This window comes from Castanea sativa, chromosome 7 (genome assembly GCF_040712315.1).
Source record: "Castanea sativa cultivar Marrone di Chiusa Pesio chromosome 7, ASM4071231v1".
Classification (NCBI taxonomy): domain Eukaryota; kingdom Viridiplantae; phylum Streptophyta; class Magnoliopsida; order Fagales; family Fagaceae; genus Castanea; species Castanea sativa.
Window position 1 is genome coordinate 35,192,876 of NC_134019.1, and position 22,597 is coordinate 35,215,472.

Consider the following 22,597-nt stretch of genomic DNA (forward strand, 5'->3'; position numbering starts at 1 on the left):
TGTAATTGAAGCATATATCTTATGCAGCCCCAATGTACCCTAGAATTTTTGTGTTCAATTGAAAGGTTATGGTTATTGTGGCTAGCTAGTTTTGAATTTCTAAATCAATAAGTTTAATGACACTAAGAAAATAATTTTCACAACTACTAAGGTGACATGTTGTGTTTAATGCATAATAAAAGTGATGTCAGTAGCGAGCCATATAATAATGATGTTGCACCACTCATAACACCATTGCAAATTGTAAAATAAGTTGCGAAAAAAATTGTCCCTATCATTACTCATGTATAGAATATCTAGAGGTTGTTATGTATTTAAGATGATTCTTTGAAGACATTACTAGATGTACTTTCTTCTGGTGTAAACAATATATCTCACATTAGGTTTAAAGTAAAAATTTAGTCAAAACTGTTGTGAACAATAGTGTTAACACTATGATACTGCCATTTTAATCGATAGATATTATAAAACTATTTTTTGTGGATATTTTTTTTCAATGTTTAGCAATCATTTTGGAATTTGTATGAACCAGACATGAAAATGTACAATTTTAACTCAAAAGGCATTCTTTCTATTAACTTCTGGAATAAGAATTATGATTCCAAAACGGATTATGAATTAGGAATTGTTGTATTAGCAGAAGAAAAAGAATAGAATTCTCCCCCCAAGCAGATTACTTTGAGAAAGTGTGGTTAATCGTGAGTGGTAGCAAAAAAAAAATGTGATAAACTTATGTGAAAGTGATTCTCCAACACTATGCTTATCGTTTCAACAAGTTGTAATAAATGGTGTAATCTTCGAAGAACTCGTGAACTTTAACAAACTTTTTAGAAAGAAGTACAGAAATAAGCTTAGGTGATGGTACTAGCTAAGACAAACATTGTTCATGAGAAGCATAATCTCAATACACATGAGAGAGATCAGAGAAAGAATAATTGTTTATTCTTTATTTTTTGGATTCAAGGGAATATTGTCTCAATATATACTCCCTTCTTGTGAGACATCCCAAACTTATTGATTGTTAATGTGGATGATAAAATTGGAGATTTTAGTGTATTACATGTCCTTCAAATTAATTTAATTTACTTGTCAAATATCAAATCAATTAGTCAAGCCACTTTTATTAGGCACTCACCACAACATATCATCTATATTTATATATTTCTAAAACTTGAAACGTAGCATTTATTATTATTACGCTTCAGTTGTGTCATATCAGCATCAATGTCATTATCTTTTTTTCTTTCCAATTTTCTTATAATTGTTTTTAACATTTATTTTTTTTAATATTTATTCTTCTTCAACCTTTCTCCCCCCATTACCTTTTCATCTCCCCACTACTTCTCCAATCTTTCTCCCTTCCTTACCTTTTCATCTCCTCACTACCCTCTAAATTAATATCATTAATTTTCATTTTTCCCTTCATCTTCTTTTATTTTTGTCTCTTCTTATTCACACCATCTTACTATAAATTTGTTGCTATCTCTTCCATTCTATGCATAGTTTTCCCTCACAACAAAAATGTTGTTTCTTTCTTTCTCTCTCTCTCTCAAATATTTGGTGGATTTTTTTAAAAATATTTTTCTTGCATATCTACTTTAGGTTGATAATTTTTTATATTATTTAAAACTCTACTTTGGGTTAATGCGATTTAGGTTTTTTTTTTTGGTTCTCTTTGATTGTTAAATGTTATCATATTGCGTTATACAGAATTAAATATGGTATATAAAAATATAATATTATTCTATTATATAACATGATTTTTTATAGTGCTCAATTTAGATGTTAAACTATGAGACTTTACTAATCGTTGTTTATTCTTTAATCCTTTGTGGTGGACAAAGTACTCTTAAATCTTAATAGTTGTATTAGAAGTACACTATAATGCCATTTATTTAAAGAAAAGCAAAAGTTAACCAAACAAAAAATAATTGGATGGGTGACAAATTTTAGCTTTTGCAATTTTATTTTATTTATTATTATTATTTTATAATAATTCATATATAGAAATTTAATTCTTAGAGCCTTGTGATTGTTTCGTTTCTGTGATACATCTTCTTTTTGGGGTGATCGTTAATTCACCCATTGCACGACCTTTGCTAAAGGTCTGAGGTTTCTTAACATGGTTATGACATTTGTTCTCCATCCTCTTTCTCATTATAACACAATCACAAAGCCTCGTGCTCGCTTTTTGCTTTCTCTCATTGAGGACCTTACCATAGATTTCCCCTCTCACTTCATTCTATCCCTTATAGATGTCTATAAGGATATGACGACTTGTGATAAGCTCATTTTCCTTTCAGCTATGACATGGCTCCTTTGCCATTTCTCTGTCTCCTATCCTAAGTCTCCCCACTTCTCTTATATGTGTGTCATTGATGCTATTACTGTTAAGCGGAGTTTTGCTCAGCTTTGCTCGAGGCAAACTCAGACTGAGATGGCTGCTCCTCTAGCTTCTACTGCTCCATCAACCTTTGCTTCTTTGTCTTCAGCGGGTGGAGTGACTTTTAAGGCCATCATGGCACAGCTTGTGTGCATGGATGCTAGCCTAAACATACTTGGTGATGAGTTGTGTCAAGTGAACACCCGTGTGGGTCATATTGCACGATGACAGGCTGTGATGGGTGGTTTCACGGTTGCTTCTTCTTCATCTCCACCGGCATTCGAGGATAAGAGTGACGATGGTTCCAGCAGTGATAAGGATGAGGATGTTGGCTCGCCTAGTGATGATGGGATGTTTACTTGATGTACTTACCCCTTTGTCACCCGTGACAAAAATGGGGAGTAGTTTTGAGATGAGAGTAGTCATACTTATCCGACTTTGGATAGCCGAGGGATTCATTCGACAAATCGGGAATAGAAATATAGAGGATGTTGCTGAAGACTACTTGGAGGAACTCATTGATTGGAGCTTGATTCAAGTGGCAACAAAAAGGCTAGACGGAGGAGTCAAAACATGTCGAATTCATGATCTTTTATGAGACCTTTGTATATCGGAAAGTGCTGAAGAGAAGATTCTTGAGGTTTGTTCAGATATTAAGCTTTCACCCATGAGCAAATGTCGTAGAATTTCCATTCACTTTGCCAACCATCCGTACATTTCTTCCTACCCTTGTGAGTCTTCAAATATTCGTTCTGTAATGGGCTTTGGGGGGGTTGTCGGGCTTGAGAGTCCTCTTGACAAAGGCTACTACTTGAAATTGCTATGTAAAAGTAACAAGTTGGTTCGGGTGGTAGAGCTTAGCAATATGGCCATTTGTTGCGTAATCCCCAAAAGGATTGAAAACCTGGTTCTTTTGAGGTACTTGAGCATTTCTTCTGGTGTGCGTCGTGTCATTCCAAATTCTATATGCAACCTTTGGAATCTTGAGACGCTGGATATGAGAAATTTTAAAATTAAATACTTGCCCAAGGGGATATGGAAGTTACAAAATTTGAGATATTTATACTTAAATGGGTCAACATCTCTACCTAGAACTGACAATAAAGCGGGTTTACCCAATCTTCAAGTCCTTACTGGTATAGATTTAAATCTCAACAGTATGCGTCTCTTTGCCAGGGCCAGATTTCCTAACCTAAGAAAATTAGGATTGCGTTCCTCAGCCTCAGGAGGGTCGATAGACATAGGCTCACTGGTTTTGTCATTGTCAACCATCCATCCCTTGCGTCATCTACAGACTTTGAAGCTTTGTGAATTTATTATGGCTCTCAGAAATAAAATTTCACTCCAGTTAACAAAGATAACCTTGCTGGATTTAAAAGGTTATGGGCCATTTACCTGGGGAGTGTTGGGTAGCCTTGCCAACCTTCGGATACTCAAAGTAGTTGGATGTGGCATGCTCACACTCGATTGCAATGAAAGTAGTTTTTGTCAACTCGAAGTCCTCAAAATGGCAAAAGTAACTGATTGAGAATGGACTATGGAGAAAGGTGCAATGCCAAGGCTACAACGTTTGGTCATCGAGCGTTGCAACTTTAAAACGATGCCCCTGGACGAACTATGGTGCTTGAGTGCTTTGAGGGATGTGGAAGTTTTACATCCCGATCCAGAATTGGCAAATATGCTTCGACAGTTGCAGATGAGGGATGGATGTAAGCTCCAAGTCTATCCACCTCTGAATCCATTCCCAACAACTAATTGAGATAAGTAGTTGATCTGTTGTGCTATGCTTTGGCCTGAGTGGTCATTGTTTCTCTCTTCGCTGATCATCCTAGTTGTTTAAGCCTTTACTGTTTCGTTTTTGTTTCTGTTTTTGTTTTTTTGTCTATGGACCTATGGTGATAAATCCGTTTTGGTTTGGGGGAAGGTATAATCTTGAGATTGGGACACTACTATATTGAATAGCATAATTAATCTGTGTTTGAATTCAATTATCTATACTATTATTTAAGGGGCTTTCCCTGTTTGGATTCCACATTTTTTAGTTCAAAAATACCCCTACACCCCTACGTTTAAGTAGAGACAAAACTAAAGGACAATCCGGTAAAACTGCAATTCTAACTCCCACTAAAACATTGCCTAAAAAACAGGACCACTCTTCTGTTAAGTTTTAAATTACTTTATCTACTTTTAAATTACTTTTTCAAAATAAAAATGATATATATTAGTTTTTATTTATTTTGTTTTTTTATGTGATATGTGGCAGTTTTTTTTTTTTTTTTAATTTTTTAAGGAAACCGTGGGTGAGTTTTTTTAAAGAAGGTGGGATAGTTTTATTTTTTTACAGAACTTGGGATAGGCATTTTTTAATAGAAAACTGTAGGGTAGTTTTTTTTTAGAAGGTGGGATGGTTTTTTTTAGGGGAAAGTGGGGATTGTGGACAATTTTTATTTTTTCACTTTTTGTTATTAGTTTTTGTTGATTTACGGTTTTAACCTTATTTTTATTTTTTAGGAATAAGAATAAGTTAATTAAATTAGAAGTATTTTTTTAAGTTGAAAACACAATAACTAACTTTTTGAATTCTCTCAATATATAGAGAAGATAAAATAAAATAAAAAACAGATTTTTTTTTCTATAAAATAGGACCACTAACAAAAAAAAAAAAGGCTCATCGCACATGCTAAGCGCGTGTGATGAGGCTAGTATCTAATAACTAATTATTAATAATAAGAAAAACTAATTTAATAAATTGAAGTGTTCGTAATCTACAATTAATTAAATTTTTGTGTCTATCTAAAGAATTGATAAAGCCGTGGAGGAAAAATTGATAAGATAAAATTATATATACTCACTTTTATATTAGTAATTTTTTATGGTAAGAAATTAGATTTCTAATCAACTTAGGAATAAGAGAGAAAAAAAAATAACATTATTATTTTTAAAAGGAACAAGGTGTAAAAATTTCATAAAGTCGATATGAAAAAAAAAAAAAAAAGTTAATCTATCAAATACGACAAAATAATAATGAAAAAAAGAAGTTGATACGAAAAATAATGTTTAAGTAACAATCAAATATGAAACATTTATAATAAAAAAAGTGATAAAACAACAGAGAATTTCATCTTTAAAAAATTACTTCAATTTATAATTTAGTGCAACCACAGATTTTCAATTCAATTTTTAATTAAAGAGAGAATTATTGATATGAACAAAATCCCGGCTAGAAAAGAAAAATTTTCTCATTAAAAAATCTTTTACTAAAAATTTGATAACAACAATTCAATAAATAATATATTTTTTAAATGATGTGGAAATATATTAAACAACAATTCGTCTGCACCACAAATGCCATGATGAAATCTCAAAATCAAAGGTTTTTTTTTAGCAAACAGTAATATTGTAACAAAAAAAAGAGTAATACTTATTAGAACATATACAAAAATAATAATAATATTTTAAACCGGGTTTATAATAACCTTGATTGTACAAATTCTTCTCCATGATGTATCTATGACTTTTTCTAATTAATGAAGTTTTTGTTTGTTAATTATCACCAAAAAAAAATCAAAGGTTAATAACTCTGATTGTACTATTTCGAAATGAATTAAAGTTAGTAATCCAATTCCTTTAAAAAAAAAAAATTAGTAATCCAATTGGTTTGACACACACAGATGCCATAATCTTTTAGTAGTATTTTGTTTTGAAAAAGTCATAAATTTTATACAAACTTATTGGCTATTGCACGACACGACTTGTGTTATATTAATTTCCTAAGCTTTTTTTTTTACTCGGATAGATTTCCGTCTTATTTTATTTTATTTTTTACATCAAGTAGGAAAGGACAGTTGAATCCAAGTAATAGAAATTGGTTCTGAAATAATGGGCACTGAACCTTCTGTGCCAAAGTTTAGATCAATTGGGATGGAGTGGTGTCCTTAATTTGTGAGCCGGACGTCAGATTGTATTCAAGCCACCTCTCTGCTATACTTCAAAGTTTAAAATTGCATCTTTCATCCCACTACAAGTCTTCTTTCTTCCCATGTAAATGCCTCATAACCTAGCCACTAACTTTATCAGGTTCCTTGGAACGAGATGATTCAACCATTTCTGGAACCCGATCAGGTAAGCGGTCATCTCCTCTGGAAATTCAGCCTTGGCTCGATTAGTTTTTCCTCCAACGATAACCATAGTTTCATCTTGTAAAGCCCAAATCTTTTGGATGGTCAAGAAAGAAAATAGTGGAACAGATGAGTATGTATTAAATTGGAATCATGGTTTCAACAATGGCAATATCAAACCAAAATAAAATTATTAATTGAAAAAAAAAAAATGAGCAATTTAACACATCTGTGCACCCTTACAGTGTAAAAGTACCGATGCTGGAAATACTCTATTAATTTTTATAACCATTCTGAAGTCCAGAACCTCAGTATACAACTTTGAAAATTATTAAAGATGTCATTTTTTAAATGTAAAAGCAAAAGTCATGATTGTTATAATAGGTGCTAGAACGTAAATTAAAGTGGAATGAGAGGAATCCAATGAGAAGAGAGCGAGAGGGAGAAGTCCTATCTTTAGTGAGAATAGCGAGATCAGTTACTCAGCATGACCAAATATAACATTATTATGAATATTGATCATAATTCAGGTATATGTTTTTTTGTTTTTTTGTTTTTTTTTTTTTGAAAACTCATAATTCAGATATACAGGTACAGCCAACCTCTATCAAGTAAAAAAAAAGTTTTACCAGTGAATGAGATAGAAAAGAAAACTGATGCAAGTTGTGAACATTAGAGAACCAAATCCAGCATAAACAATCGGCACCCCGGGATCAGTCTGGGAAAAAACCATGATTAGTTCCAACACTAATAAAAATAAGCAGTCAAAGAAAATCCTATTTTATTAGTACAGCTGTTATTTTTAGTCATCACCTCCAGGTCAAGGCCACTGAGGCCTATTCCATCTACAATAACTTGTACCATCTGTGTCATTTGGGTGTTTAGTGACAATTTATTGTAGATCACAAGCAAGCAATGATCTGAACTTCCAAATGGAAAAAAGTGAAAAGGAAATTAGAATGAAGGGAAAATACTAGAAAGGAATAACACATAGTAACATGTCTTTTTCCTTATCCTCCACATTGGCCGTCCTACAATACCTTCAAGGAAAGCAAAAAAAAAACTACGAGTCGTGTAGCCAACTGGGTATATATGACATGTCATTCATCATCTTCTCACAAGAACTGAAGTTGTGCTACAAGTCGTTACATTTAGTCTTTGATCCCCACTGTGTCATTTTTTGTATGTGTTAGTGTATAGCTTAGACTATATTAGCCTATTGGGCTTGGCCCAGTATACTGTATTTGTAGTTTACTTATATTACTTGTACTGCACACATACCTAACCTATATAAGGCTCTCTATTATACATTATTGTTTACATAGAATATACAGACTATTCGGTTTTTCTCTCTCACTTTATATTCTCAACATGGTATCAGAGCTAATGCTCAAACTTTCTAGCACTTGTGGTCTTCTCCAGCGTCTTTCTGCTGCCCTTGCCTTCGTCCAATGCCCACTGATAGAAGCAAGTTACCACTGTCAAATCCACAGCACTAAAAACCCACGGATCCAATCTTTCTATCCATCACCCTGCCAAACTGAGAGCACAGATTGATAGATCGCACAATTCCAAGAAAAACCGAACCTGAATCAACTCCATCCAGCGCTACATGCGCTCCCACGCGCCACCAGAATGATTGGGCTCGCAGTAACACGCACCCACGCGCCTACATACGCCACCACCCAATCTCACGCGCCCACTCGCCCACACGCCAACACACCTTTCACTGCTGCATCGCCACGTCAGCCCTAGTGACATCAGCACACATCAACCCTAGTGACGTTAGCATCTGTTGACCGCCACCACCACCGTTGATCAAAGTCAAAAATTTTCAAAGGGGCCAATCGTGCTCAGTTTTTCGCATAGATTCCGTTTCTGGGAACCGATTCTTCGTTTGAGGTCCCTAAATCCCTCTTTTTGGTCATTTTCTTCATTATGGCTCCACAAAATGAACAAGATATCATACATCCTATCACCCTTATGTTGGATGGTCCAGCTAGCTATCATGCATGGTCTCAGAATATAACTTTTTTTCTCAAGGGTTGTCAATTGTGGAGATGTGTGACTAGTTCAATTCCTAAGCCAATACCAAAACCTACATCCAAAGCCCCAGCTGCTGCAGATGCCTCAAAGACTGCTGCTATAATGGATGATTATGAAGAAAGCCTAGAGGAATGGAAGAGTATTCAGAGTAATATCTTGTCTTAGTTTATCAATACCTCTGTTCCCTCCATTCATAATCTTCTTCCTCATCTTGAGACTGCTGAGGCTGCTTGGAAATTTCTGGTCGATTGCTATAATTGCACTAATGATGCAAGCCTGGAGTTCCACATTGAATCAAAGCATTATCAAATGTGCCAAGAGACAGGTCAGTATATTTCTAATTATTATTCTCAGACTTCTACTATGTGGGAACAACACTCTGCTGCAGGTCCTCTACTAGTGTATTCTAAAGACATTGAGCTCTTTATCAAATATCAGGATCGCCGTAAATTTATGCACTTTATGATGGGTTTATGTGACGATTTTGAGCCTACTAGGGCTTCTCCACTGAGCCGGTCTCCTACTCCTTCTCTTGATGCTACAGTCAAGGAGCATAATTCTGAGGAGAACCATCGGCCTACTCATCACATGTCATCATCTAATCATGTATTGGCTAAACCATCTCCACAACCTCCCGTTACTGCTTTCACTGCTCCTCCACAAATAAACTCTGGGCGTCCCACCTCTCAGTCTTCCAAAGGTACTCGCTGCGAGTTTTGCCATGCCAAAGGCCATGACATATCAATTTGTCACAAACTACAGAAATTTGTGCAAGAGCAGAATAAAACTTCTTTTCCTCGGGCAGCTACTATGTGTCCTTCAGATCCATCGGTTCCTACAGGTCCATCTTTCCCTTCCTCACTTACTACAGCTGATATTAAGGTAATAGTTCAACAGGTTTTATCTCGAAGTTCCACTGCCCTTTCTGTCACCTCAGGTAAACAACTTTGGTTTTTTGATAATGCATGTTGTAATCATATGACTCCTGATGAATCTCAATTTTCTGATAAGGCACCCTTAGAACACCCTATCACCATTTACACTGCTAATGGAACTCTTATGCCTGTTAGTCATAAAGGAACAATCTCTTCTCCTGGTTTATCCCTTAGTGACACCTTTCATATCCCAAAGTTATTCCTCAATTTGCTTTCTGTTGGTCAACTTTGTGAATTAGACATAGATCTTCTATTTACTAATCATGGTGTGGATGTGCAGGATCCCCGAACGGGTCAAGTGCTTGGGACAGGCCATAAGATTGGTCGCATGTTTGAGGTTCATGACTTGAAGATTCATTCACAAATTGTTTCTGAAGCTACTACCACTGCCACCCCCTCACCTGATCTATGGCATGCTCGTCTTGGTCATCTATCCTTATCCCGTCTTCAGTTGTTAGCTTCTCAAGGTCATTTAGGTTCAGTTCAGTTTCAAAAATTTGATTGTACTTCCTGTTATTTTGGCAAACAAGCAAAATTGTCCTTTAATAATAGTGACTCCTTTTCTTCTACACCTTTTGATCTTATACATTTTGATATTTGGGGTCCTACACCGGTTCCCACTGAGGGGAGATCTAGATATTTTGTCGTATTTGTGGATGATTTTTCTCGATATACTCAGATTTATCTGCTTCACCATAGGTCTGAACTTATGTCTATTTACCAAACATTTCATAAAATGATTGAAACACAATTTAATCGCACCATCAAAGTCTTTCGATCAGATAATACCCACGAATATAATGATAAATATTTCCTAACCTTTTTAGACAGTCATGGAACCCTTCCTCAGCGGTCTTGTCCTTACACCTCTCAACAAAATGGTCGTGCAAAATGAAAGCATCGTCACATTCTTGATGTTGTCTACACCCTTCTCATTTCTGCCTCTCTTCCTGAGCACTTTTGGGGTGAGGTAGCACTTACTGCTATGTACACTATTAATCATATTCCTTCACCAACTACACATAACAAATCACCATTCGAGTTTTTCTATGGTCAAGCCCCTACTACTCCTCTCTTCGGGTTTTTGGGTGCGCTTGTTTTGTCTCTCTTCCTCCTCATGAACAAACAAAGCTCTAACCTCATGCTCATCTCTGTTGTTTCCTTGGTTATGGTGTCTCTCAAAAGGGGTTTCGCTGCTATGATCCCATTTCTAATCGCCTTTGTGTCTGCCGTCATGTTGAGTTTTAGGAACATCGTCCTTTCATGAGTCTTCAGCGGTTTCTTGCATCCTCTTCCTTAGAGTCTCCCATTTTTACCGATCTTTTCCTTCCTCTCTATCCTGAACTTATGGAGGATTCTTCGACATCAGCTGCCTCTCCAAACGACTCATTTCTGGTTCCGTCCTTGGCATAGGACCCGCCTATCTTGGATCCGGTGGCACCACCCTCTCCTGAGTCTCCTATTGGTCCTGAACTTCGTCGTTCCACCCGGGTAAGCATTCGTCCCCCTTATTTCACTGATTATCAGTGTTCTTTTACTCTTTCCACCCTCTATGAACTTCACACATATCGTATGGCCCATACTGACCCTCTTTGGCAGCAAGCTATAAACGAAGAACTAGATGCCCTTCATAAGAATCACACTTGGGATATGGTTGATTTTTCTCCTTATCAGTCTGTAGTAGGTTATAGGTGGGTGTACAAGATCAAGACCAAGGCTGATGGATCAGTTGAACGATACAAGGCTCACCTTGTTGCCAAGGGCCTTACTCAGGAGTATGGCATTGACTATGAGGAAACATTTGCTCCTGTTGCTTACCTTACATTTGTCAGATGTCTCATTGATATGGCTACTATTCGCCGTTGTCCTCTTTATCAAATGGATGTGAAGAATGCTTTCCTCAATGGAGACCTCCAAGAAGAAGTGTACATGCAACCACCCCCTGGAGATCCACACTCAGGCAGTCAAGTTTGTCACCTTTGTTGTGCTCTTTATGGCCTCAAGCAAGCTCCTCGAGCTTGGTTTGAAAAGTTTAGCTCATTTGTTGCTCAACAGGGTTTCACTTCGAGTCCTCATAACACTGCTCTTTTTGTCTGCAGATCCTCTGCTGGTATCATTCTTATTCTTTTTTATGTTAATGATATGATTATTACTGGAGATGATTCTGTAGGTATCCGCTCTCTTCAGCACTTCCTTAGTCAGCATTTTGAGATAAAAGATCTAGGCACTCTCAGCTATTTTCTTGGGCTTGAGGTTACCTCATCCTCTGATGGATACCATCTTTCTCAAGCTAAATATGCTTCTGATCTTCTCTCCAAAGCTGGTATCACCGACAACAAGACTGTTTTCACTCCCTTGGAATACAATGCAAAGCTTACACCCATGGATGGTGAACCTATATGTGATGCTACTCGCTATCGTTAGTTGGTTGGTAGTCTGATCTATCTCACTATTACTCGTCTAGATATCTCACATGTTGTTGGTATGGTTAGTAAGTTCATGGATGCCCCTCGTTCGGTCCACTATGCTACCGTTCTTCGGATTCTCCAATATGTCAAGGGCACACTTTATCATGGTCTCCACTACTCCTCTCGGTCTTCTCTCGAGTTTCATGCTTATTCAAATGCAAACTAGGAAGGTGATCCAACTGATCAATGCTCTATTACAGGTTTCTATTTCCTGTTAGGTACTTCTTTTGTCTCGTGGTGTAGCAAGAAGCAGAATGTGGTTTCCCTTTCTAGTACTAAGGCTGAGTATCGTGCCCTTGCTGACACCACCTGCGAGCTTGTCTGGCTTTGCAGGCTCTTGGCTGACATGGATGCTCCACAGCCCACTGCCAATCCCCTTTATTATGACGATCGTAGTGCTATCTACATTGCTCATAATGATGTCTCCATGAACGCACCAAGCACATTGAGATCGACTGTCACGTCACTCGCCAACATCTCAAGAAAGTCAATCTCAAGTTGTTCTCCATCTCCTCTACTGACTAACCTGCTGATATCTTCACCAAGACTCACCTGCTTGGTCGTCTCCAAGATCTTATATCTAAACTCCAATTGGCTTCCTCCTTGCCACCTCGAGTTTGAGGGAGGATGTTAGTGTATAGCTTAGACTAGATCAGCCCATTGAGGGCTTAACCTAGTATACTGTACTTGTAGTTTACTCATATTACTTGTACTGTACACATACCTAGCCTATATAAGGCTCTCTATTGTACATTATTGTTTACATAGAATATACAGACTATTCAATCTTTCTCTCTCACTTTATATTCTCAACAGTATGGAGTATAGACAAGAGTTTTTTTTTTTTTTTTTTTTTGAGAGAGAGACCATAGAGAGAGTATAAACAAAGTTAGTTGGTTTACGACATGTACCTATTTGATTAGGAAAAATGCTATGTCCAAATATTTTCACCACACTTCAACAACAAATCTTAAGCTACAAATTGTTATTAACTATTACTAGTCGACAAAAAAATAAATTCAACGATGTGTTTAAATTAGAACCAATAGCAACTTGTTATCTAAAATTTGTAGTGAAAATATTGTGAATGTAGCACTTCTCACTTGATTAGTTAGTTAGAAGGTTAGTGTTGTTAGTTGTTTGTTGGTAATCTGTCAGCATTGTAGTATGGCTAACTCTGTTTCTCTCTCTATATATAGAACAGAGCTTGGATTGTATATCAATGTAATCAAGAGTTAATAAGAAACCTCACAGTATCTCCTTCATTCTCAAAGCTTGCCTTTACTTTTAACGCGGGTCTACCATTAGTTTCATGTTTCAATAATTGTGAAACAAAATCATAAGCAAATTGCGTATCTACCATTAACAGCCATTTATTATTGGTCCCGCATGTGACAGGACATAATTGAATTTTCACCACAAAATGTTCCTGCGAAGAATTTTCATCTTCACTCCAACCCTACATTTCCAACTTCGAAGTCCACATGACATTGAGTCAACATGAATAAAACACTTTACTTCACCCTTCCGGATTATCCCCCTAAGAAAAGAAAAAAATCTGTAATTCTTGTACAAGTTCTAGTGTTTTACTCACAAAGAAACGAAATAAGCAGATATGGCAGACGCTGTTGTGACTTTCCTATTGCAGAACCTGACTCAGTTGCTTTCCCAAGAATCAAACTTGCTAGCTGGAGTAGAGGATCAAGTCAAATTACTTAAGAACGAGCTGTCTCTGGTCAACGTCTTCCTCCAAAATACTGAAGGGAAGCGACATGACAGTGGCTTGGTGAAGGAGTTGATCAACCAAATCAGGGACGTAGCCTATGAGGCTGAGGATGTTATTGATACATTCATCGTGACAATGACCAAGCACAGGAAAAGAAGCAAGCCGAGGAAGGTAATCCATTTCTTTGACAAAGCAATCGCGCTTCATGAGGTAGCACACAAGATAGAGAGCATCAAGAACTTGATCAAGGAAACTTACAACAATAGGAGCAAGTATGGCATAGAAATAGCTGAATCATCTGGAGGAGATGCAGAAGCCGAGGAGATGCTGCACAGGCGCAGGAGATATGTAGAGGAAGATCATGTGGTGGGCTTTGGTCATGACACACAGGCATTGGTGAAGCAGCTTATTGAAGGGAATTTGCAACATAACGTTGTTTCAATCATTGACATGGGTGGTCTAGGTAAGACCACTCTTGCTAGGAAGATATACAACAATAATAATGTCAAGAACTACTTTGATGTCCAAGGGTGGGTTTATGTCTCTCAAGAATATAGAATCAAAGACCTGTTACTTGAAATTTTGAAGGATGTGACACCAATGCCAAAACTGAAAAAATTTATGTTGAAAGCCGAATTGAAAGACGAATTACTCCATGGTTTGGAAACTAAGTATAGCCTAAACAAGGATAAACTGAAAGGGACACTAGTTGAAGACTTGAAAGGTACCGTGGAAATGAATGATGAAGAATTTAGAAAGGCATTGTTTGAGTTCTTGGAACACATACAAGACCATACATTGAGAAATTCCTTGTCGGGTTTCGTGCGAGGTATTTACAGAAAGAATGGTGAAGGATTGCAAGATTTGGATGACGATGAATTGAAATGTGCGTTGTTCCATTACTTGAAAGACAAGAGGTACCTACTTGTCATGGACGATATCTGGAAAACTGAAGTATGGAATGAGGTAAGTACTGCCTTTCCTAAAAACTTGAATGGAAGTAGAATATTGATTACTAGCAGAATAAAAGAAGTAGCATTACATGCAAGTAGTCATAATAATAGTATTTATATTCCCCCTTATGAACTCCAATTACTTAACCAAGATAAAAGTTGGGAGCTCTTCTCTAAGAAGGTGTTTCGGGGAGATACATGTCCTCCGGAACTTGAAACTCTAGGGAGACAAATTGTAGAAAGTTGCCATGGTTTACCACTTGCAATTGTGGTATTGGGAGGTTTTTTGGCAAATAAGGAGAAAACACATCGAACATGGTCGAAATTGATTGGCCATGTCAATTGGTATCTGGCTCAGAATAAATCATTTTACAGAGACATATTGGCTTTAAGCTACAACCACCTATCCCAACACTTGAAACCGTGCTTTCTATATTTTGGTATCTACCCAAAAGACTTTGAGATACCAGTGATGCAACTAATCCGACTTTGGATAGCTGAGGGATTCATACAGCAAAGTGGGAGTAGAAATATGGAGGATGTTGCTGAGGACTACTTGGAGGAACTCATTGATCAAAACTTGATTCAAATAGCAACAAAGAGGCTTGATGGAGGAGTCAAAACATGCCGTATCCATGATCTTCTACGACACCTCTGTATATCGGTGAGTGCTGAAGAGAAGTTTCTTGAGGTTCGTTCAAATGTTAACCTTTCACCCATGAGCAAATCCCGTAGAATTTCCATCCACAGTGCCAACCATCCAGACATTTCTTCCAACCCTTGTGAGCCTTCAAATAGTCGTTCTTTCATAGGCTTTGGGGAGGTTGTCAAGCTCGAGAGTCCTCTTGATAAAAGCAACTACTTGAAATGGCTATGTGAAACTAACAAGTTGGTTCGGGTGGTAGAGCTTAGTAATATGGGCATTTGTTGTTTGATCCCCAACAAAATTGAAAACCTGATCCTTTTGAGGTACTTGAGCATTCAATCTGGAGAGCTTCATGTCATTCCAGATTCCATATGCAGCCTTTGGAATCTAGAGACGTTGGACCTGAGAAATTCTAAAAGGACAAATTATAAAATAAAATGCTTGCCTAAAGGGATATGGAAGTTACAAAAATTAAGACATTTGTACTTGGATGGGCCAACATCTCTACCGAGAACTGACAATACAGTGATTTTACCGAATCTTCAAGTCCTTACTGGTATAGCTATAAATGAAGACATTGAGAGTCTCTTTGCTAAGGCCAGATTTCCTAACGTACAAAAATTAGAATTGCACTCTATAAGATGGACGGAGTCAGGACTTTTGTCAAGCCTCCATCCCTTGCAGCATTTACAAACTTTGAAGATTTATGAACTTATTTTGCTTTCAAGTCCAACTTCATTCCACTTGACACTCACAAAGATAACCATATTCGTAGGCGCAAACTTATTTGGTGGAGGCGTGATGAGAGTGTTGGGTAGCCTTACAAACCTTCGAATACTCAAAGTAGTAGGAGATGGCCATCATCAGATCACCCTCGATTGTGATGAAAGTAGTTTTTGTCAACTTGAAGTCTTTAAAATGGCAAAAATGCAAGTTGTACATTGCTCTATGGGGAAAGGTGAAATGCCAAGGCTTCAACGTTTGATCATCGAGTGTTGTGATTTTTTTTTTATTTCCCCTGAAGAACTATGTTGGTTGACTGCCATTTGGAATGTGGAAGTTTTATATCCTAGTCCAACATTGGCAAAGATGGTTCAACAGTTGCAGAATCAGATGAAGGATGGATGTAAGCTCCAAGTCTATCCACCTCTCGACCAAACTTACCGAGAGAGTAGAAGTTGAGAGGCTTCATTTGTTGTGCTATGCTTTGGCGGGGTGCAGAGGCTGAGGGGTCAATGCTCCTCTGTTTCGTCCGTTCGTTCACATTTTGATGGTATGATATGCTGTGTACTTGTTACTTTTTCTACATCCCTAATTATCCTAGCTTTTAAATCTTTACTGCTACTTAAAAATATAAAATAATTGAAATAAAATTTCTAATAATTTATTATGTTTGTGATGATAAATTCATTTTGGTTTGGAGCACTGACAACCCCACATGCAAGCTATGGTGGTCACAAGACCACCCTCACCTGCAAAAAAAATATATATATACACTTACTAAAAAAGTATTATAGGCTAAACTAACCTATTGTGACCACTTTAATAAAAATGTTGAGCATCCTGACTTGGGAATTACAAAAATTGGTTCAACAAAAATAAGAGCAATGTTACATTTACAACAAAGTCGATGTAGTAAGTTGTTACTAATTCTAATTTGACTCGAATTCCGATATTATTTTTTACCTACCAATAACAATTTTTTGCATAAGATTTATTGTAAAAATGTTGTGAACATAGCATTATTCCAAAATTAATTCTACTCCTCAAACATAATCCTTAATCCCTTTTATGAATTTTTTTTTAAAAAAAATCTAAATTTAACAACAATAAATATTTGCCCAAATAACAACAAACATAAACCAAACAAAAACAAGACAAGACCAAACAACAACAAGTAAACAAATTGTTCAACAAAAAGCCTATTATAAAACAAAAAGGTAAAAATTGCTAATCATTTAAATTTGTAGATCATTCAACCTATTCAATAAAATAATCTCTAATTTCATTTTTTCATAAAAAATGGTACTATGAAAAATATTGTGGTTGTGAGTTCTCTTTAATAGTGACGATAGTTATACTCTTTTTGGTTTTGCAATCGCAACAATTTTGCTCTACTTAGTGATTTGACTCGCAATTGTAGCAAAAATTCAAATTATAGTTTTATTAGATTTTATATAATTTAAATTTCTTAGTGGCTACCCTAAAAAAAATTCCTAGAGCGACCACACTTTGGAGGAAGGTATCTTAGAACACTACTTAATAAGTCTGTGATTGGGATCAATTATCTTATATTGATTTCTAAAGGTTTTTTTTTTTTCAACAAGTTAGGTGGGAGATTTGAATCTTGATTTTTCTACAAGTGAGACTGAATAATATTACTAAGCCACAAACATACACATATAAGGGAGAGAGAATGAGGTTCTAAATTGGTTTTCTAAACTTAAGTTTACTGATGTGACAGCCTTCGGTTTTGAAATAATGAACATGGAATATAATATCTAGCCGTTAGTTTTTTCTTCAAAGATATCATGGAAAGGAGGCATTTGCGAATTTGTTATCAGTTTTGGCAGTAAATTCTGCTGTGATTGTACTCAAAAGTAGTCATCATCGGTACATGCATCAGTATATCACATGAGTTTAGAATAAAAATTTAGTTAAATGGTGGAATGATGGAATCAGTCAAGTTACTCTGCCATAATACTATTTTTATGGTCAAGTTGCCTGGAAGTGGAACTAGATGCTAAGATAGTTGTAGACCTGGTCCTCTCGAGCACAGTGACTAACAGAGACTACTCTTCATTTCTAAATGATTGCAGGTACTTGCTCCAAAAATTTCAACAAGTCAGGGTGAAGCACATATTTCAGGAAGCGAATCGGTGTGCTGATGGTTTGGCAAAGAGGGGCTGCTTGCAACAAGAGGATTTTGTAATTCTGTTATCTCCACCTTCTCCTGAATTTGTGTCTTTTGTATGTATGGATGCTGCTGGTTAGTATGTATTAAGGCAATCTGCCTGTACTTTGCCTGTTGTGGTTAGTTAGTTTTAATGCAATTCTCCTTTTAACCAAAAAAAAAAAAACTATTTTTATGGATAGTTGTTATTGCACTATTTTCTTAGTCCTATTTGTTCTTTTTCTTTTCAATGCTTAACAATCTTTTTTCTATCTGCAATTGGTTAAATAATTTGTTTATCAAGTAGTTAATTACTTTGTATGATTCCATGAAGATTATCAATTGGGAATTAATAATTGAGCTACGTCATTGTTGTATTAGGAGATGAAAAAAAGAATGGAATTAGAAGTTTCATAAAGAAGAGCAAATTGGCTCAGTTGATAGTTCCAACCAGGACAATTACACAAGCTGCCAATGAGAAACATCTTAACACACACACAGGAGAAAAATCATAAGTCTAGCACAACAGAGTTGTTGAAATTCTTGACTTATAGTTCTTGGGTTATATAATTTGCCCCACTCACCATATGATGGAAAGTGATGGTCCTCTAATTTTTTTGAGGATGTTGGCATATTTCACATGCTTTTTGAAATATAGTAGGTATGTAATCACACACCTTTTTTGAGGATGTTAGGGCATGTTTCAAGCTTTGCACAATCTTAAGTTTTTTTCCCAATTGTTGTTCACTAAAGGCCACTTCTCATCTTAGTTCTAGCTCAAGAACTAGAAATCTGCTTCTGCCTAGAGTTATTGTTTTAATTACCCTTTTGTGTGGATTTGTAGATTACAGTAATTTTTCAAAATGAACACTTTCAGTTACCCAAAGATAGTTCAGCAAAAAAAAAAGTTACCCAAAAATAGATGATGAGAGATAGACCAGGAATTACAATTTATAAATTTGTATCACCTACAAGTACAAGTGCTTGTAGGGTGTGGAGAGTAAGGGCCGGGGTTCAAGTTTCTAAGAGAGAACTTCACACACATATGCACTTAAATTAGATTAGAGTAGAAAAGCATTCCAACTTTGGTTTTTCACTAAAGATATAATAAAAGTGAGAGTCCTGATTATTATGACAGGCATCAAAATGTAAATTGTAATCATAGCCTGATTAGTATGACCAACTATAACACTATTATGAACCTTGATAAAAATTCAGGAATATAATTACAAGTTTCGAAACATATACAGCAAACCTCTATCAAGTAAAGAAGTTTGACCTGTGAATATGACAGACAACTGATGCAAGTTGTGAGCATTAGAACCCCAAATCCAGCATAATTTGGCACCCCGGGATCAGTCTCAGAAAAAAACATCTTTAGTTCCAACACAAACAAAAACAAGTAATCAAAGAAAATCCTATCTTTAGTTCCAACCACTGCTGCCTATTGCATCTACAATAACAATTTTGTACCATCTATTTCATTCAGGAGCTTAGAGCCAGGCCATCAAACTCCAGAAAATTTTCCTTCCAGATTGTATATGAAAATTAATTGTAGATCATGGGCAAGCATTGATCTGAATCCAAATGGAAAAGGGAAAATGAAAATAGAAGGAAGGGAAAATACTGAAAAGGAAATATAAGTGGCTATGCCCACAATATATGTTTTTCCCATAACCTTAGGATAATGTGCATATATACGAAAAATAATGCTAGAGCTACAAACAATTTTACAAAAATTTTTACAAACTGCTGATATGGTAGAGAAATAAATACATACCTTTTACATTAGGAAATTCAGCATTTCCAACTGGTAAGAAGGTCCCAAAAAGCTTCTTGTCTCCATTGGTAACTAGGGGTGCCATAGCCAGATTAAAAGGTCCATCATCCTTAAGTATTTGCAGTACTGAAAAGCTCCGATCTGTCTGGCATGTGACAAAATCATGTGTCCTTTTGGATTTTAACTAGCTAGGTGAGGATATCGCTATCAAAGTGTTCGACATCCAACATGAAGAGCCTTGCAACTTGTGTACTCTGACCTAAACTGATGTATAATTGAATTATATGTTATGCAGCCCCAATTTATCATAGAATTTTTATGTTATATCGACAGTTTATGGTTGTTTTGGCTCACGTATTTGGAATTTATGAATCAATAAGTTTAGTGACACAAAAAATTTCTGTAACTTCTGAGGTGGTATGTGGTGATTGCTGCACTAAAAAAATGATGTCGGTGGTGGGCCATGTGAAAGTGACGTTGCAGTACTCACAACTTGACACCTCAACAATTTGTGAAATAAGTTATGAAAAAAGCTAGCATTACTTGTGTACAAAATATCTAGAGGTTGTTATGTCTTCAAGATGATTCTCTGAAGACATTCAGGAAAGGGAAAGTAGGGCATTGTTGAATTTGTCATCTGTCTTGACAGTGAACTCTGCTTGTTGGCGAACTTGAAATTTAGGTTTAATACACCTACTTTCACCTGCTGTAAATAGTTGATCCCTTGTTGAGTTTCTAGCAAAAATTAATTTTTTTTCTTGCTTATTATTGCTTTATATAATATTTTTTGGGTGATATGCTAATTCTCTTTTTTTGAAGAACTGTGATATGCTACTTTAGATTTTAATTTGGGTCAAAAACCTCAAATATTAAAGATTCAAAATCTGACTCTACCCATCTGGATTCAATAGTTAAGATAGGAAAGCAGGGCCATCTTTATGATTTGGATTGTGTTGTCTTCATCTTTATGTAACATTGCTTTTGCTTATTTCTTTTTATAAAGTGAAAGATGCAACTAAAAGATACTCTGCCTGAGAGAGAGAGGACCTTGGAGACAACTAATAATGTAGCCCCTTGCCTTGCAAGTTGCAATTCACATAATGTTGGAGAACCTGACTCAGTTGCTTACCCAAGTTTGAGTGCCTTGAGGGATCGAGAATAAGCAGAGAGCTCCAACAGTTGCAGATGAAGAATGGGTGTAAGCTCCAAGTCTATCCACCTCTGGACCCATTGCCAACAACTAATTGAGAAAAGTAGTTGATCTGTTGTGCTATGCTTTGGCCTGAGGGGTCAATGCTCCTCTCTTCCCTGATTATCCTAGCTGTAAACTTAAGCCTTCACTGTTTTTGTTTTTGTTTTTTGTTTATGGACCTGTGGTGATAAATCCGTTTTGGTTTGGAGGAGGGTATAATCTTGGGATTAGACACTGGAACACTACTAAATTGAAAAGCTTAATTAGTCTGTGTTTGAATTCAATTATATTATATTAATTTATTAATTTTTTTTTTTTTTGCCTTTTTTTTTTTGCTTTAATCATAAAACGCTTGGACAAACACAAACATTAAACTTAATATCTAGACGTTAGTTTTGTCTTCAAGATGAGTCTTCAAAGATATCATGAAAAGGGAATGCAATGCATCAACAAATTTTTCATATGTTTTGATAGTCAACTGGTGGAATCAGTGAAGTTACTTTGCCTTAATGCTATTTTTATGGATGTTTATTATTGTACTATTTTCTTAGTCCTTTTTCTTCAGTACTTATCAATGTCTAACACTCATTTCAGATGTGTGAAGCAAGCATGAAAATGTTCAATTTTAACTCACAATTCTTGTTTCTATCTACTCTTGATTAAAATAATTTATGAACCAAGTAGTTAATTACATTGTATGATTCCCAAAAAATTATCAAACGAGATTTGATAATTGAGCTCCATCATTGTTGTATTAGGAGATGAAAAAGAATGGAATTAGAACTTCCATAAAGAAGTGCAAAAGGCTAGCTCACTTGATATGTCCATGAGAAACATCTTAAGCACGCGCGCGCACACACATGAGAAAAATCATAATCCTAGTACAATAAAGTTTTTTGAAATTACTGACTTTTAGTTCTTGGCTCTGTACAATTTGCCCCACTTACCATATGATGGAAAGTGATGCTCCTCTCTTTTTTCTCTTTTTTTCTTTTTCTTTTTTCCTTTTTTCCTGAGGATGTTAGGGCATGTTTCACAAGCATGCTGAAATATAGTAGGCATGGAATCAACGACCTTTATTGATGACCTTAGTTAACTTCTAAGGCTTTGCATAATCCTGAGTTGTTCCCCATTCTTGCTTACTAGGGCCACTTCTCATCTCAGTTATGACTCCAAAATTAGAAATCTGCTTCTTCCTAAAGTTATTATTTACAACTAGTTGTAAATCCGCGCGTTACGCGTGATAATTTTTTTATGGTAATCTCATTAAATTTTCTTAATTTTTTGAAATTTAGTCTAATTTAATAAGAATAATGTATTTCATAATCATGTTTTCATTTATTATAGGAACAATAAAAAAATGTAATATATATAATTTATATCATACCAAAATGAGAACAATACAATCTTTTTTAGGAATTCAAAGGCAATTTAGTGAACATATTTATTTTTTAATA

At 35.9% G+C, this 22,597-nt stretch overlaps 2 protein-coding genes across 3 annotated transcripts; both read left to right on the forward strand.

The window, feature by feature from the left end:
- The first annotated feature begins 2,777 nt into the window (after positions 1-2,777).
- LOC142644379 (toMV susceptible protein tm-2-like) lies at positions 2,778-3,911 on the forward strand. Its single transcript, XM_075819006.1, has 2 exons — positions 2,778-2,935; positions 3,002-3,911. Exons 1-2 carry the CDS (start codon positions 2,778-2,780, stop codon positions 3,909-3,911), a joined length of 1,068 nt encoding a protein of 355 aa, XP_075675121.1.
- Positions 3,912-13,519: 9,608 nt separating this feature from the next.
- On the forward strand, positions 13,520-21,330 carry LOC142644652 (disease resistance protein RPP13-like). Of its 2 annotated transcripts, none has more exons than XM_075819231.1 (2): positions 13,520-16,548; positions 20,952-21,330. In XM_075819231.1, exon 1 carries the CDS (start codon positions 13,566-13,568, stop codon positions 16,455-16,457), a length of 2,892 nt encoding a protein of 963 aa, XP_075675346.1. In that variant the 5' UTR covers positions 13,520-13,565; the 3' UTR covers positions 16,458-16,548; positions 20,952-21,330. The 2 variants fall into 2 exon arrangements, with proteins under 2 accessions (XP_075675346.1, XP_075675345.1); XM_075819230.1 differs by lacking the exon at positions 20,952-21,330 and adding an exon at positions 18,095-18,275.
- The last annotated feature ends 1,267 nt before the right edge of the window (positions 21,331-22,597 follow it).

Bases quoted from the DNA above. Each gene is read 5' to 3' on its own strand.
- LOC142644379 (XM_075819006.1), top strand. From the start codon at position 2,778: ATGGGGAGTAGTTTTGAGATGAGAGTAGTCATACTTATCCGACTTTGG. The intron at 2,936-3,001 runs GCTAGACGGAGG...TATATCGGAAAG, and splicing joins ATTCAAGTGGCAACAAAAAG to TGCTGAAGAGAAGATTCTTG.
- LOC142644652 (XM_075819231.1), top strand. From the start codon at position 13,566: ATGGCAGACGCTGTTGTGACTTTCCTATTGCAGAACCTGACTCAGTTG.